Here is an 18023-nt window from a genome sequence, read left to right as displayed (position 1 = left end):
CGCGCGCCTGCGCTCGCGCCCCGGCGAGGCGCCTCCTGATTGGCGGCCGCTCCCCTCCCTCACACCGCCCTCGGGCCGCCGCCATCTTGGAGCTGCGGCAGGGGCGGCGCGTCCTTCGGTGAGGGGAGTGCTGTGAGGAGCCGCGGAGGGAGCTGCGGGGGGCTTGGCCTGGAGAAAAGGAGGCTCAGGGCTGACCATGTCCCTCTCTACAACCACCTGAAAGGAGGGTATACCTAGGCGGGGGTCGGGCTCTTCTACCAGGCAGCAAGCGACAGGATGAGAGGACACAGTCTTAAGCTGTGCCAGGGGAGGATTTGGTTGGACATCGGGAGTAATTTCTTCACAGAAAGGGCGATTAAACATTGGAATACTGTGACCCGTTCTGGGCTCCTCAGTACCAGGACAAGGAGATACTGGAGAGGGTCCGGCAGAAGCCGCAAAGATGATGAGAGGTCTGGATCATCTCTCTGATGAGGAGAGACTGAGGGAGCTGGGGCCGTTTACTCTGGAGAAGACTGAGAGGGGATCTCATTGATGAATAAAAGTATCTCAAAGACAGGTGCCAAGACAGTGCTGCCCAGCAACAGGACGAGGAGCAATGGCCATAAACTAAAACACAAGAAGTTTCACCTCAACATGAGGAAGAACTTCTTTAGGTTGAGGGTGGCAGAGCCCTGGAACAGCTGCCCAGGGAGGGCGTGGAGTGTCCCTCTCTGGAGACATTCCAGACCCACCTGGAGGCATTCCTGTGTCCCCTGCTCCAGGTGACCCTGCCTTGGCAGGGGCTTGGACTGGGTGATCTCCAGAGGTCCCTTCCAACCCTGACAATCCGTGACTGTGTGGGGCAGTGCTGGAGAAAGGGGCACACACCCCCCACGTGCCCCTCGTGTCCCCTGGGGCTGCGAGGGCAGGATGGACACGGCCAACCCCCAGTGCCCGCCCTGGGGACAGCAAAGGTGTGACTGAGGGGGAAAGCAGTGGGGAAAATGACAGAAATCAGTGCTAAATGGGACAAAAATATAGTGAGGTGTGCACAGATCCTCCATGAGAGGCAGGAGGTGAGGCCAGGACATCCTCCTGCTCCCAGGCTGGGACAGCACATCCCGCAAAGCAGCCACGCTCCTTGATGGACATCTCACAGTAATGAGGACAGGACAGTTCATTTCAAGTGCTCTGGTAGTAACATTTTGGACAAAATAGTCCCCCCAAGCATTTCTGAAACACCATTAGGACTGGGACTGTGTAACTGGGCAACTTGCTGAGGCAGATACTGTCAAACATTGGAAGGCCAAAAAACACGGAGTCTCTCAGCCTGGAAGGCCTTTCACTGTTGTACTGTGTGTAACCTGGAGCTTAATTAGAGAAGTCACTGGATAATGACAACTAGAAAAACCCTACAAACCAATAGTGAAAAAAAGTCAGTGTTGACAACAGTATACAAAAGCTGTTTTACCTCTCTCAAGATGCAGCATGTGGAAAATGTGTCAGTAATCCTGCTCACTGCTCACACACATGTGCTTCTGCAGGGCTTTAAAGGAGTAACCATGAGAACATCATTCTGAGTGTTTTTTTGTTATTGTGTTTTTTATTATTATTTTGTATTTTTTTGTATTTTCTTTCTTCATGGTACAAAACATTTGATGGCAATGCCAGAGGTTGGATGATATTAAGCTAGACATTTTGGGGGGGGGATGAGCAAAGAGACATCTCTGTTACACGTGCATGGAGAGGAGGAGTGATGCTGTAAGGTGTGTTGGTATCAACTCTGTGAGGAATTTGGATGTGTTGCAGAAATCCTCGTGGCTTTTCCAACAGCTGCAGTTTGCATTTACTGCATCTCATTTGAAATCCTAAGTTGGAAGCCAAGTTCCATGGGAAGGGTGAGTGAAGTGTTGAGCACTGTATGTTTTGGGAATTCTCTTGCAAACGTGATTTTCAAAATTTTTGCCACCACTTGAAACAAGGAAGACATTCTGTTTAAACGTGAAAGAAAGGCTTACTAATGACTGGAGAGGTAACTTTTGTGAAGGTGTGCAATCTTTTACATCCTCAGGGACCATTTATATTACACTCTCAGATAATTACAATTTTAAAAATGTAACTCTCTAACTGTAGAGTCACTGATTGCTGCTGTTGGATGTGCCTTTGCTGCTGTAATTAATCTGAGAGCCCTTACTGCCAGTGTCCCTGGAAAACAGCAGAGGTCTGCAATTTGTAGGCCCAGGAAAAGGAATGGGTAGCAAGTAGAAAGTTTTACTGAGAACTCAGAAAAAATAATTTGGCAGCTGCAGCATTACCTGGGATTCAGTTCCTTTGGGGAGTGTCTGTGTGTTTTCAGCCATTGGTATGGGATACAATGCAAGACAGTAATTTGCATTCTAAGAGAATAATTTTTCTCCCCCCAACAGCACAGATCCATTTGCATTAAAAAGGAAATATTTTTATTAGTGAATTCCTTTTTTAAATTGTCCTGATGCTTCACCCTGAATCAATGGTTCATCAGCAAATAAAAGTATCAGTTCAGGCCAAGTAAGAAGGCAACAACTTTGAGTAGCCAAGGAGTCAAGGTCTGATGTAGTTCCCAGACTGTGTAAATCAATGTGATAGGCTATGAGAGCACTTAGTACTGATGTTTCACTGAGTAACTATTTGGGAACTGAGAGAAGGGCAATGCTAATTAACCCTACAACAAGGGCAACAGTTGGGTATTAGAAAGCAGCAGAATGCCAGTGTCTCCCCTGAAGTTCAAACGGAGGCCTCTGTAATTCAACCTTCATGAAGACTGAGCTGTAGAAACATTGAAGGGATTGAAATGAGTCCTTTCATAGTTAGAAATATATAAAAACTCCAGCTACAATAATTTTTCATGACCCGTAACATCAAAGTGTTTTGGTCAGTTTTCTCTAAAGCTTCATCTTAACATTCTTTGCCTCAGGGCTCAATACAAGAACTTAAAGCCTGCACCGAGTTTCTGTGGAAAAAATACATAATGGAGCTAAAGAAGTATTTAGAAAAGAAACTGGTTGTAATTTTGACTCCCTTTTGGTTGCAGGCTGTGAGGAGATTCTCAGGTGTGACATTCTGATCTACCCCAATCCAGCATCAGGTCCATGTGCTCTGAGGAGCCTGCAGAGTATGGGACTCACATTTATTTTCCTAATTTTGAATGCTCTTTTTGACTGTAATAGCACAAATGACATTGAATGTTCACAGTCCAGGATGCATTTTACAATATAATGTGTTAATTAAAAATTAAAATCAAGAAACAGTAGCCTTTGGTGGATGAGGTAAAAGCTGTATTTGTTGATCTTTTCTGCTTATTAACTGCTTTCCCTTAGTTTTAAAAGTTATGACACGTTCCCAGTAAAATGAAACATACTGTTTCTACAGCTCAGTCTTCATGAAGGTTGAATTACAGAGGCCTCCATTTGAACTTCAGGGGAGACACTGGCATTCTGCTGCTTTCTAATACCTAACTGTTGCCCTTGTTGTAGGGTTAATTAGCATTGCCCTTAATTTCTTCTGCCACTATTTGCTTTAAAAATGGCTCTGATGTTAAATGACAGGCAGCTCAAATACACCACAGCACCAGAGGAGTTGCTGGGAACACTTGGGAATGTTTTACATATGACAAATCCATGCCATAAAGTGCTTTTATTTGCTTTCTAGACCATGATCCAAATCTATGGAACAAATGTCATCATCATCATGGCTGGGCTTCGCGAACGAAGATTTAGGGGAACAAAGGTAGTTCCAGAGGTTTTGCACACAGTCCCCACCTAGGCTTGTGTGGCTTAAGAGACCAGAAGGGGCACAGGTGTAAAAGCCAGGAAGGTACAAACATCCTGTTCACGTACTAGAGACAGCACGAAATAGCACAAAATCAGGAATAAACAAGACTGTAAAGTGGGAATATGTGAATTCTGTGCCCCCTGCACACAGCAGAGGCCTCTGACACTTCTGTTAATTGTATGTATGTGGCTTGTAGAGCACAGCCAGATCAAACTCCAGAAAGTAACTGTCCCTGTGTAATGCAGGGGAAAACACAGAAAGGGTGAGCAGCTCGTAGGAACTGGAAGGGATCACGTTCTGCATTAGAGTACAACTGGCTTATTCAACGCTCTAATTTTTTCTTCTAAGGCAATTTGCATTCAAGTTTACAACTTACTTGATAAAAATGAAGTATTTCCTGGGCCTTGTTCCTAATCAGTGTATCCCTCCCCTCCCACTGTTTGGATTGCATTTCCATGCTTCCTTTGCTTTACCTTTTCTTCTCTGGTTGTTATAGGGAAGGTTTATGCAATGGAGTAAGTCAAGCAACACTCAGAAACAGTTCCATTTGATGCAAGATATAGTTCTTGGGCTGTTGAGAATAGATGGGAGCTCTCACAGCCACTGACTACCCTTCTACAGCTAGGAAAAATCTTGTGGAATGTGATAACTACGGGAGAAGCTGCCTTGCTGGGCTGGGACACCTGTCACTGCAGACCTGTAACCTGTGAGCTACTTCTACAGGATTAAAACATAATCTGAAACTGGCCCTGGCAATCAGCAAGAGGGAGTTACAGAATGTGGGCATTAGTCATGTTCCCTCTGCTGTTCAGAGGAGCAGGAAAACTGCACTAGATTTCTTAGCTTTCTTCCAAGTACTTCATCACATGAAGGACTCAAGAGTTGAACATGCAGAGGACTGTCCTTGCCACTTCACGATTGGTTGCTTGGGGATAGAATTTTTTTGTATAAAAGATGAAAATTAACGCACCTTAATTTTTTACTTTTGCTCTATAAAATGTTTTCAAACACAACGTTTACCTTGAGTCTCCACTTTCAGAAGTTACAAATGCACCTTTCACAAAGCAATAGCCTTAGGAAGTGAACAAGTAGTTATAGCAACAAACCAGTGCCTGAGCTAAAAATAAAACCAGGAGCAGTACCTTAGGGCATCTGAATAATTTCTCTTTTTTACTTATGTAGGGAAACATTTCAAAGTGACGGAGGGCAGGATAACATAAACTCAAGAGGAGGAACAGCAACAGTGGTTCTTTAAAAGGTTCTAGTATTTTTAAGTTCTTTTCTCACATTTCAAGGGATCCTAAGCACTGATGTGAGTTCATCCAGGTTTCAGAAGACTCCCAGAAGTTTAAACAACTGCACTGGGAAGGTTTGTGTTTGTAAACATTTATTCTCTTGAACTGAAAAAGGCTTGCATCAGCACACATTGTACAGACTTGCAAATTACACAGATTGAAAAAAGGTTTGTTTCATTTATGTGCAATGAATCTTTAATGTCCAGTGAGCATCTGCAAATGATGAAAACTTAAACCATTAAAAAGGTTTCCAGCACTTATCAAACACAATTATCTTAGCGTGAAAAGGAAGAGAGAGAGAGAGCCATACTGGTGGGGACACAATTAAAGTGCAAACATTTTGTCACTTGTGAAGATACATTTTAGTTTCTTCACACTTTCGCTAAAAAAAAATATTAAAATGTGATTCAGTGAACATTCTTTGTAACCCGTTCATATTCCCCTTTAAATAATTATTAAACTTGCTGGATCAGAAGCAAATCCTTCAAGGGTACAACCTTGTAATTTCTTTTGACATTGTTTGAGTGAATTGCAAAGGAAAATGACCACTTAAGGAGTTAGTTACTAAAATGATTTTTTTTTTCCTTAAAAAAAAACTCAAAGAAAAAGAAAAAAGGAAACCACGAGGGACAAAGAACAGGTTAACTTGAAGATTTGGGGTAGTTTGCTAGAAAATTAATGTAATTCCTTGAAAATGGTTCTCTTTTCCCCTCCACCAATCCTCAGGTTCCTGCCTTGGAATGGACAGCTGTGTGCTGGCTGTGAAAAGGGATTATAAAATACAAATCTGCATATGGATTTTTATGAACATCTGCTGTACAATAGAACTTTGGATCTGATACAAGATTTCAAAAATATAAAACAAAACTACTATAAAAGTAGGGGGCATTTCCACAGCATTCCTCATGGAAAACTGCCTGTCGCCAAGGTGATTCCTTGCTATTGTCTGGGATTAACTCTGGAACTTTTCTTCTTCATCTTGCTGGATTCACCGGGTTATTTATTCTTCAATGGCAAATGTCGTATGACAAGACATCCCAGGAGTCTCCATGCAGAGAACAGAAACCCCGTGACATCAAACCAACCCAGGAGGGGGGAACATGGAAGCAGTCAAGGCTGAGTGTCCGTGGTGGAACTGCTACTGAGAACTGGCCCTCTCCAGGCCGTGGAGGTCGTAGTGCTTCTTGCTGGTTCTCAGCCTGAACTTGCCCACTGAGGTACTGCTTTGCTTCTTCAGCGCGTTCTGCGCCGCCGACATGGTGGGGAAGGCGGCCAGGACCGTGTAGGTGGAGGCCAAGTCACTGGGCTTGGATGGCTCCGTGCTCCCACTGCCGTCCCCGCCGGAGCGGCGCTGCTGCGCGTGCAGGCACTGCGCGTCCCGCACCCACCGGATCTTCGCTCCCACTTTGAACAGTTCTCCAAAGAGCTTCTCTGCCTCCAGCCGGGTGATGCCCTCTGGCAGCTCAGTAATTTCTAGGACTTTTCCCACAGCTGGAAGGAGAAAAGCAAATGAATCTGAGTTGGTCGTTGTACTTAATGAGACAACACACACAGTGGGAAATGAGTTATTTCATGCTTGTATCTCCACTTGGCTGATACCAAATGCACAGGCTTCCCATTCCTGATACTCCAGAGAGCCTTTTGCTTTCACACTTAGCACTGCTTACAAATACAGTGTACAAATAGAAACTGAGAATACAAAGAGGGTCCTCAGAACAGAGAGGGAAAGATAATAAAATCATCACCAACTCATTTTACAGCAGGTTTCAGAACTCACTAGAGCATCTCACTGGCTTTGCCAGGTAACCCTTCACACATCATCATGCCAAAGAAACTAGTCTGTCTTCTCTCAAAAAAATCCTCTCCAGTAAATTGCAGAATGTTACAGAGAAATCATTTTTTACTAACCAGGAGTTGATGGGAGGTAACACCTCCAGCAAAAATTCTTTGCAGTAAAGGTATGAAGATGCTGCCAAGTTTTATTTGGATGTGTCTTTACCAACTCCAAGGAGCTAATCTGTAGATCTCCTACCATGTCCCCCAAATCCATGGGATTATTTACATTAGAAGGGGGAAAATTAAAAAAGAAATAGCACAAATAATTTGTGGTTCACATCTGATTTCAGTTCTTATGCCAGTAAAAGGAAGCAGAGGTACCAATAATTAATATTTAATGTAACAATACAATAGAACTTATATCCAGTAAACTGACAAACTTGCTTTTCCTTTTAGCACTCCCCAATCCTGAACTTCTCTGGTCTTTTCTTCAGCCTTCAAAACTACACTTTTCTCATTTAATCTCCCTTTTCCCCTCTCTTCAAATCATGTCTTCCTCTCCATCCTTACATTTCCAGTGTTTGCCATGTCCATTTCTGTCCAATTTTTCTCTCCTGTGCTTTTCTTGTACCTTCCCAGCCCATGACCACAATTCATTTTTCTGCAGGACTGTGTCAGTCAGCAGTTCTGTACCTGGTTCTCCTGCCCCAAGATCTGTTGAAGCAGCCTTCTTTGCTGGTTTCTTTCCCCTGTTCCCATGTCTGTTCCCAGGTTGACACTGGAAAGATTGACACAAATGATGTTCTTTAGTGACAATGCATCAGTATCTTAAAATTTCTAGTCAGCTCAGGGAAAAGCAGTGCCAGGAATGTCTGGAAAATGACCTGCACTACCACGGTACAGAAAAGATTTCCATGTCCAATTTTAGTTTTGTAATCCCGCAGTTGGGATTACAAAACTTGGCTTCAGAAGAAAAGGATGGGATAAAAAAATCCCCTTAAATCTTCTGGGAAGAAGAACCCCTGCCCCAACCACCACATCCTGAGCTGACACTGGGCAGAACTGAGCAAGGCAGAGGCAGGGGGGCTGCGTGTCTTAAAAATCAAATAAATGGCAAGACACTTCAACTTTGCTAACACTAATATTTTGGGTTTGTTCTTATAAGAAACAAACCCACTCTTTGTTTAGAAGTGCCCATATGTATTTTTTTATTATATTTTAAATTGTTATTTGAATAAAAGAGAATCCTTTTAGCAAAGGGCCCTTTAGATTTTTGGAATTAGCCAGTGAATTGCTTAACATCAAAAAAATCCATAATCTACACTGTGCCTAAAAGCCAAACTTCAGACAAATGTTTCCACTTTTTTTTTTTAATACAATGAACAAGAACAACGGGAAGTATTGACACAGAATAAAAAATGATTGGAAAGCAAGCACCTTCCACTCAGTTGCTTTGCTAGTGCAATAACACATTCCCCTGTTCAGGGTGGTTATAATGGTTGTCCTAAATTTTTTCATTGTTGGCAGGAGATTGTTCTCTTTAATACCTGTTGGCTTGTTACTTGTCCTCGTAATAAAGATGGATTGTATTGCAGGGGTTGGCCAAGCAATGGGTATCTGGCATCTCCTTAAAGAGAAAGGTAATTAGAAGGGTTTTTCTGTTATATATGAAATCTTCCTCCAAGTTCCTCTTATGAGGTTTGTGTTACACAGAAGAGAAAGCAGAGTAACTGTGCACAAAGTTGTGTTTGGCTGGGCTCACAAACCCACACCTGGCACAAATCAGTGTCAGTCACAGACTAGTCCCAAGATGAAAAGGTACAAGCTTTCTAGTATTTAAGGATTACACTGAAAGTTTTGCTTCACTGCAGTCTTATCTAAGTCCTCTCATTTCAAAATGAGCTTAATAAGTCCAAAGCTCCCCTCAGCATGCTAATTTAGTCATTTTTGTGGTTATATGCCTGATTAGAGCCAAGTAAATTTTCACATTCCTATTTGTTGCAAGGATCCACAAAGACAATGCAATAGGAGTTTTTAGTAATCCCAGCAGATTAAGGATCTGAGAGGTGTGCTTGGAACAGGCCTCTTGGAATTTCTACAACATCTGAATACAAAGCAATCACATAAAGATTATGCAGCAGATAAGACAAAGACAGACAAGAAAACAAGGGTTTCTTTGTCAGTGAGGAAGACACACAGAATTTTCTCTAACTTTTGTTTTAAAGTAAATCTTTGTGTAAAACAGACCCATTAATTTTGAGTTTGGGAAGTTTTTGCTCATGACAAAGTGGTTTTTTACCATTTTTTTTTTAAACATTACCAACTATCCCATGTCAGTGGGATGTTTTCTGGTTTTCTGTTAACATGGCAGCCGAGGACTGAAGTTCTTCTACAAGGCATTGTTTCTGTCTTTGGGTGGTAATGTCTGAAATACTAACAGAAGCAGCAACGGTACCAGAGTCTCTGGAGGCTCTGATCCCATCCTGTTGTTCTACAGAGCAATGAAGAATGAATGCTTGCTCAGGCAGTGGTTTGATCTCAGCTCGTGATTTATGGTTAAAACTTGAAGCTGAATTCTAGCAAACATTGTATTAACATTTCCAATGCTGAAATGGGGAATTTCACAGTATGTGAAAGCCAGTGTGTTACAGAAGCTCTCACACCAACAAGGAGATCAAACGCCTTTGAGAATATGGGGGACAGTGTCAGTGAAGTTTTCCATGATGCCTGAGTGAATAATTTTGGCAATCCTGCTTCAACAGCAATACTGCTGAAGAGAGCAGAAAATCCCCATAGAACCTGTATTTTAGAACATTCAGATAGAAAACAGAGACACATTGTAGTTGACTGAAAATATACCTTGTGCAGGGACAAAAGGTCTAGAAAACTGGGACACAATAGAAAGAGGTGTTAAGGTGGGACGGATGTTCTTCATGTTCGACAGCTGAGCTGGTGCTGGTGACTGCGCCGGTGAGGTGACAGGACTACCTAGTTGAGGACTGTGCTGCAACTGGAACAAACACCACATTAGTGTTCTAAAAAGTACCTACTTGAACAAGCTAAACAGCACCTACAGCCTTCAAAGGCTGAAGTGAAGTTAAAATAGGTTTACTTTATTATTAAATGTATTCTGAGCAGATTTTAATTCTCCAAAAAGAACTTTTGAAGAACCATGCAAAGGTGCAGTTCATGCAGATCAGGCCCCAGCTCCCACCTGAGCAGCACCGTCTAAAGTGCTGAGTTCTGTGGCCTTGTGCCCCCGGGGATGGTCACAGTAGTACTTGCTGTGTTTCCTCTGCGGAGGGGACGGGTTCCGGGGCTGGGCATTGCTGGGGATGTTGAGCTGCATCATCACCACCCCCCCGCCTGGAGGGGGTGCTACTGCTGCAAGACAGGGAGCCAGAGGGTACAGTTACTCATCACACATCCCACAGCAGGCAGGAATTCACAAAACTGGGAAGTAACATCGGGAATGTTTGGCTAAATAAGCTGCTCAGTCCCAGAAAACTAGAGCGGTATCTCCTGTACAATTACATTTCCACTAGCAGACACATCTGCAATAGTAACTTAGAGAGGGCTTCCCAGAACAGGAAGAGAGTGGAGCCACAAACTCATTGCTGAGAATATTTTAGAAAGCAATCACTCTATTCAGTAGTAGTTGGAAGTGAATATTCAACATTCACTGCAGTTTCTGTCAGAGCAATGTGTTGCAGGATGTGATATTATGCAAAACCAAGCCTCATTTAAAATTAGAAGTTTCCTGGTTAGTTTTACATGATGCACAGCAATGCAGACTCCAAATGGTTTCTCTGCTAGGATGGCATTTATCAGAAAGATCTGGGATCAGCCTTTAGCCTGGGCTCTCAGCGAGCTTACCCACCCTTACAAGTTCTCTATAGGAACACTCTCCTGGGCAGATGCTGCAAATGGATCCCACATCCTGCACCACTCGGGTACTGTGGGAGCTACAGCAATGGTAGAGTCAGGGGAGAACACCTGAACATCCAACACTGTTCCATGAGGTTTCCCACCAGGAACTGTGACAAAAGCCTGGCCAAGAGAAACCATCCTCCTCTGGCCTGGCTGTGCCCCAGGTAATTTATAGAATGTTTCTTTTACTTGTAAATGGTTGTTTGCAGTTTCCTTCTCTGCTCTCCACACTGCTCACAGCATTTCTCAGAAACCACGGTTAAAACACAGGGTTTAACCATCATTTAATCACCCATCTTTAAAGCAGGAGTCTGGAATCTTCTCAATGTAACACCACTGTCACCTCATCAGTTAGAACAGCCAGATACAGATGATAAAATGCATTCAGCTGGCATTTTTTAAAATGGCCTATTGTTTTCACTACCCCTGGGCTCCATAAAAACAGACTTCTTCAAAAACCAAACCAAACAATGTAGAATAATGAACTCATAACATTAAAACTGCACCAGCTTTTGTAAATTGTATTCAGAAATATTTATTAAATTGGTAAATGAACTATTAGTGTTTTCACATCTGTACTTTCTCTTCAAAGGCCAGAAGTTCTACCCACATGTTACAGATTGCAATGGAAGCACCAGATACTTGGCCACCTTTAGCAGAGGATATAAATTTAGGAGTCCCTGCAAGAGTGAGTACATTGTGAGTATTTCTATTTTGTTGCACAGCAGAATAAAATACAGCTCTGTTTATGACTACTACATAATCAGAATAATATATAACAACAGTTTCCAAGTGGCAAAGCCACAGACTTATGTAGTCCCTATACATAAACCTGAGATGTACCAAACAACCTATATACACACACTACATTTAACACACAAAAATGGCAGTCATTTTAATATTCTATGATGCATATATTTATAAATACTATAAATGATAGTTATTTCCATCTTACTGGTTTATAGTACAGTATTTTATTCTGTACTATTCACTCTTTTGATTTTGTTCTGTGAGAATGGAACACCCCACAAAAATGCTCCTGTCTTTTGAAACCCTTTCCATTTCTAGAGCACCATTTCTAAAAATGTGTCACAATCTGAAATGCAATTTAAACTGCAAAAGAAAACTTCATGTATCCAGAAAATCTTGTTCTTTCTACTGCTTGTAGTTCCACAGCCTTTCAGTAAGTGGAAATAAATGGAATTCTTTTCCTAAACAGGCATCCTGACAACATGAAGTGTCATACAACAAATTAGTCAGTTTGTAGATGCTTTATCACCCGTCAAATCCCACAGGAAGGGAAACCCAGAAGAAATCCTTCAAAGCCTTGCCAGATTTACAACCTGGTCCTCTGTAACACAACTCTGCTCCTTGTCTGTACCTCCTCAGTGTCCCTCCCTCAGTGGCCTTGATTCAGCACCTCAATGTCACTGAAAAGCATGTTTTTCTTTATTCTCTCAGAATTTATTCTCCCTCCCCCATAGAGGGCTTTCCCTTTCCTCAAACTTCTTTAAATCACAGTTTAACAGGTCTGAACCAGGCCATCAAAACTGCACAAAACCTGCACTTCCAGGATAGATTGGGAGGGCAGAAAAAAACCAAACTAGTGCAAGGCCCACTTTGGATATTCTGAAATTACAACATTCCAGAATTAAAGCCAAACAAACCTGAAGCAAAATGGAAACAAAATCGAAGCTGCCCATGAACTATATAATACACTGCTAATCCAGCTATCTTGCCACTTAACTGCATGTTATCTATTTACTCATAGACAGGTTCTAAAAATATCTTAAAAGATAATGTTTGTAAGACACACCACATCTGTAGCACAATCTGGGTGACTGACCTAGGGTGGTTTCATCTATTGCTTGCTTGCAAAATACTGACATAGCACTATTTGAAATTATCTCTTTTTTACCAAGCCAGTAATGTATCAGATTTCCTCCTGGCAAGATAAAGACAGTGCCACTTTGATCACAGGATGGTTCTAGAATCTCTTGTCTGGAGGCTCAGACTAACCCTAGTGCTCTTACCTTCCTGACCAGTTCATCAATGTTATGCTTGGAACTTCAGAGCCTTAAGTGTTTGGACATTAACATTTATAAAGGTTTCATGGATTGACAAGTTCTGTGTCACCAGTGTTTTCAAACACATTGAGGCTGCTACTTACACCCCTTCTAGAGATCACCCAAGTATTTGTAGATCCAAACCTTCTGAACCTGTTTTAAGTGCTTTGCTAAGTGACATTTACCTGCTGAAGGCTGCTCCAGGCTGGCTATTGTTTCATTTTAGTTCCAAGTTGTCATTTTAGAAGTTACAATAATAGCAATTCAGATGAAGAATTACAAAAAACTTCAGAGCTGGCCCTGGAGTTGCAGTTGTTGCAGCAGTTCTAGCAGTTAGCCATGAAATCTGATCATTTACAGCAGGTTCTAGACAGAATGGCTTAGATGAAAATCCCAATAAAATATACCTTTTTTTGGCTGCATGATGGACAGAGCAGTGGGTGAACTTTTACATGATGAGGGTGGAGACACTATGCTGTAGTGCACAAGGGAAGCAGCCTGTTGTGGCTTTGACTTGGATGAAGGTGGCAATAATGTAGGAGGTGATGGCTTCTGACTTGAGTGGTTGCTATAAACTATGGAAGTAAAAGCAGTAAATAAGGCTACCATAAAAACAGAACACCCCACACAGCTTCCAAGTACTTTTAGCTTTTCAGCAGGTCAAAAAGCGACCTCTCCTCTATCCAAACCCAGAACACAGTTTGCAAACTCTCCTCAGGACCTCTTAAGAAAATCACTACTCCTGCTTCGTTAGTGAAATCTAGAATGTGCTTGAGTAGAAGAGCTGAGTAACTGCACTGCTGCCCAAATGGACCTTGCTCCTTCTGGCAAATGCAAACCCAAACCTCGGAATTGTCAGACCCGTCTGGCTATTCAGGAAAGGATGAAAGTCATTCTGCTGACATGCAGGTCTGTCCCAACTCACAAGTGGCCATACAAAGCACTGTGATGTGCCTTGAGAGATTTCAATCACAAACAAGTCGAGATGTCAAATCAACCTGCCTCAGGTTAAAAATGGAAAATAAATTCAGATATGGAGGAAAGGAGGCAACAGAATAGAGCAGTTAATTGTAAATCAAACCCTAAATAGCAAATATCTAATCACACAGCACAGTAATAACAGACATTGTTTTAAGCTTTATTCCCCCAACCTGCACACTGCTGTCCTTGGAGCTGCTGGGAGTTGCACGGTGATGTTGTTCTAGGAAACTGTATCTGCTCCGATCCAGGAGGCTGCAAATATCCTACTGATGAACTGTAATAATAAAAAAAGAACATGACTAACAGGCATTTATGCCCCACTCATTTATTTAATCACGACTGCTGCATCTGCTGTCTCCACGTACTGCAAGTCACTGAGATTTGTTAATTTTAAATCAATATTTCCACCTACCCCCGAATCTGTTCATTCTTCAGAAGACTGAAGTTTCACACCTGCTCCTTGGGAAAAACACATGCCCTGCCTACACTGAGAAGCTGTACTAATTCACCTGTTTTGATACACTATTTTTGTGTCCATAGCACTAGATCAGCCAAAAGACATGGAGAAGAATAATAAAAAGACAACTTTTTCCTCAGTTAACCAGAATTTGGGATGCAGTCTCCCAGCTGCAGGATGGCCCCACAGAGCTGAGGCAGCTGACCAGCAACCAATCCACACAGCCCAGAGAAGGGATTGTCTTTCCATGGCTTTTCTGAACAGGGTGTGGGAAAAAGAAGATGACTCAAAGGGATAAACAACCATTCAGCTGTTTGTAACATGTAGGACAGGGATAACAGGGATAACTTTAACAGTTTATTTATGTCACGAGTTTTTTCAGGGTAATCACGAAAAACAGGTAATTAACAGACATAGTGAGATTCTATCATACCACAAACTGCTCAGCCAGAACATCAGGTTTGTGGCCTACAGTCAGAATGGTGCCTATAGAATCCTGTACTAACAGATAAACTTCCTGAGAAAAAAAAATTCCTTCAAATTCTGGGAAAAAAGTAGGTTTAATCCTCTTGGACTTACCATTTTTACCTCCATTTTCACAAGTTTGTCCCATCCTTTGTCCCACAGTTCAACTATATAATATTAATTTAAGGATGCCCTTCCATTAAAGCAGACAAAACCCACTGAAAACTAACACAGCTTCTCATCTGCTTATTGATCCTATTTTTCAGTAGTGGCCTGTAGGTTTGGCACTTTCAGCTCTAGCAGAACAGCATCCTGCTTTCCTTGTCAGTGCTGCAGCAGAACTCTTCTGAGGAAAGCAGGATGCTGTCATTAGTTGCTTGTCTGCTCTGAATTCCTAATAAATGTTTCCCTGTTCAAAAGAGAGGGACATTCTAACTGACACAAAAGATCAAGCAACAAAACTTACTTCAAAAAAGTCTAGGATTATGCCTACCTGTGACTTCACTGAACCTCAAACAGAACTACAGAAAAGGATTAAAACCCTTCAGATAGAAGGAAAGAGAATTCAGATTTCAGTAGCTGAAGGCATGAGGCAATGACACAAATACTACTGAAGTCTCTGCACTCACAAAAAGATGAAACAAGCTCCACACTGCTGCTGCTTGTTTAAAAGCTGCCAGGTATTTTTAAATGCTGCACATTTCTAAGTTCAAAAAACTAGAGAAAGAAAAATTTGTAACAAGCACAAAGCCTAATTAATTTTTTTAGGTCCATGCCTGTCTGTTCTCAAACACTCAGACTGTGTTGGGAACAAACAAGGATATGCAGGGAGGGCTGTACGTGGAGGTAAAAAAAAAAGAAAAAAGGTTATTTGTCAAACAAAAGCCAAGCATAGGAAAAAGTTTCTATACTTGTTTCATTCTGGGATTCAAATTCTTTTTTCTCTACACATTATTAAAGCAGTGTCCTTGACTAACCCAGTGAATATGGACAGTCAAATATTACTGCAAAAGGCATCGCTGCTGAGCATGAGGGGCTTCAGGGGGAAGAGAAGGAGTGCAGAAAATTCAAGAGGTGGAACTGCAGTGAAGTATTGCTGAAAGTAATACAGAGACAATGTTTTCCAGTCCTGCAAGTCTGTCACAATTACAGCACTACTGGTTGTTTCAGTTAATTGCATAAGAGCAAAAATCAACAGACAGTGTCTAAGTCTGCCTTTAAAACACGTTTTGATATCTGCAGGACTAAAAGCAGATCCTGGCAGTGCTACAAAGCCTTTAAACCTGGTTATTGAGAAATCTGGTATCAGTTCAACTCACCTTAAATTATTCTGTTGACCTGATGGAATGACACTGTAGTAAACTGGCATTCCTGTGGTGGGCAATCCTTGATTGGACTGACTGGGAATTATGACAGGCTGCTGATATGTCTGCTGGGGCACTGCTTGGGAACCTTGAGGCACCGAAACCTGCAATGGGAAACACACTCAGATCTTCTCCTGCAGACAAGGTTCCTTTCTGCCTCCTGACCATCCTAGCTGATACAAGAATTTAAAAAACCACAAACCCAGAAACTGAAAGAACTTCTGGAATTCTCTAAATCCAGAAGACTAGTGACAATAGTGGTTGAAATAACAGTGGTTTATTAAAAAAAAACTCCTTCTTCTCCAAAAATGGAAATTTTGGCTCCAAGGGACTCCATCAATTAACAAGAGATTTTCTCTGCAAAAGAAAGTGGGGTAGTGGGGAAGGAAATCTTATAAGATTTTCTTCCCCACCCTCTGAATTTAACAGCAACTAACACAGCACTTGGCTTTAAACAGGACTAGAACTTGTATCTTGTGACAGACATTTTTCTCACTTCAGTTGTGGGTTTGTGTTTAATTTCTGTCCCCTGCTTGCAGCTTTCTGCCATAATACAAAGCAAAGCTCTAGAGAAACATAAACACTCAAACACACAGCAGAGTGACTGGAAAGTCATGATTGCATCACCCACCTGATAGGATGGCACTGAAGGATATGGAACAATCACACCTTGAATTTGATTCCCAACGTTGTTGTGTTGGCCACTGACTAGATTTTGATTCTGAGACTGCTGAACTCCAACTAAACCCTGGTAGTTTTGCTGCTGGTTGGGCAAAATCTGGTAACCTGAAATTATACATTTAAATCTTACTTTGAAATAATGAACACATTTTATATACAGTTGTCTATGTGAAAACATGTGTAGCATTTTCCAATGGCTTGTTAAATCCAGCAACTTCATAACAGTTGAACTTCTCATGCATATAAAAGAAGCCAACATTAATAATATTAATAATTTATTCACTTGGATTCAGCATGAAATCCTATAATACTGCTGGCAGTGCTGCTCCCACATGCGTGCAGGATTTATTTGCACTGGAGTTACATGCATTAACACCTCCAAAGCACTTGAACAAAGCATGCTAGACAATATCAACCCAATCCATTGTCTATTACGAACAAGGCCATTCCAGGCACATCAGTTTTGAAATTCCAGCTGTGCCAAGTTCAGCTGGTGCCTCAGGTGCCCAGGGGTCAGAACATCTTGGCTGCGATTCAAAACTGAATCCGACTTCAGGAATATTTGTGTAAGGCGTGTGTGCAAATCTTTTTCAAAGGGGCAATTTCTACTGCAATCCGTGATGCTGAAACCAACTGGGAGCTGAGAAAAATCTTCCAGGTGGAAGCCACACTGATGTACAGTGGAAGACCTCCATACTCAAAGTTATCTTAGGGATAAAAAGAAAGATTTTCAAAATCACCCCTCTATAGTGTCTCTACAACAGTTTAGTATTGCTTAAACTGTACCCTTCGAAAAATGCCTAAAAAAATCCCATCCCCCAAAACCCAAACCAAAACACCCCAAGCATGAGTGCCAAATCTGTGCATTTATTAAATCCAACCTGAGCTCCCACTTTGTTCTTTTTTAACAAAGCATATACAGGTAACTGCTCCCATGAGCAAACACATGCAGAACACAGTCCTTGCTGTCATGTTCTATCATACAGGTGTGCACTACTTACCCTGTCAGCAAAACACTGTCAGTGTTTCTGAGACAAACCAGTTATCGCTCCAGACTAACAAAACTGGGCTTGTCAAGATGCACTGACGGCCAGAAGAGTCTGTGTTTGAGTTGGACACGTTCACAGTCTACTGACCTTGACACTCCCCATGCTCCCTACCTTGGCACAGAACTATAATAAAGCAAATTTAGCTGCAAAAACTCACTCGGTTTGTC

At 41.9% G+C, this 18023-nt stretch overlaps 1 protein-coding gene and 1 long non-coding RNA gene across 13 annotated transcripts in view; one reads left to right on the top strand and one right to left on the bottom strand.

Moving 5' to 3' along the window:
• The first annotated feature begins 81 nt into the window (after nt 1-81).
• On the top strand, nt 82-5088 carry LOC127481261 (uncharacterized). Its single transcript, XR_007908168.1, has 3 exons — nt 82-118; nt 1816-1880; nt 3053-5088. It is a non-coding gene; the product is annotated as an uncharacterized LOC127481261 (long non-coding RNA).
• Nucleotides 5089-5162: 74 nt separating this feature from the next.
• Nucleotides 5163-18023, bottom strand: part of R3HDM1 (R3H domain containing 1) — a 76952-nt gene continuing 64091 nt past the window's right edge. For 7 of the 12 annotated variants that reach the window (XM_051810249.1, XM_051810252.1, XM_051810256.1 and 4 more), the window contains 9 exons: nt 16758-16912; nt 16082-16230; nt 14011-14114; nt 13267-13434; nt 10078-10247; nt 9723-9873; nt 8411-8490; nt 7557-7641; nt 5163-6578 (listed from right to left, as the gene is read on the bottom strand). In XM_051810249.1, coding sequence (XP_051666209.1) covers nt 6226-6578; nt 7557-7641; nt 8411-8490; nt 9723-9873; nt 10078-10247; nt 13267-13434; nt 14011-14114; nt 16082-16230; nt 16758-16912 — 1415 coding nt within the window. In that variant the 3' untranslated portion in view covers nt 5163-6225. The remainder of the gene's footprint in view (nt 6579-7556; nt 7642-8410; nt 8491-9722; nt 9874-10077; nt 10248-13266; nt 13435-14010; nt 14115-16081; nt 16231-16757; nt 16913-18023) is intronic. The other 5 variants (XM_051810254.1, XM_051810257.1, XM_051810250.1 and 2 more) reach the window with 4 other exon arrangements.

Source organism: Manacus candei, unplaced genomic scaffold, assembly GCF_025592945.1.
Source record: "Manacus candei isolate 608988 ecotype Guabito, Panama unplaced genomic scaffold, ASM2559294v1 h1tg000077l, whole genome shotgun sequence".
NCBI classification, from domain to species: Eukaryota; Metazoa; Chordata; class Aves; order Passeriformes; family Pipridae; genus Manacus; species Manacus candei.
Note: the sequence above shows the minus strand (reverse complement) of the source record. Positions and strands in the feature narration are given on the sequence as shown.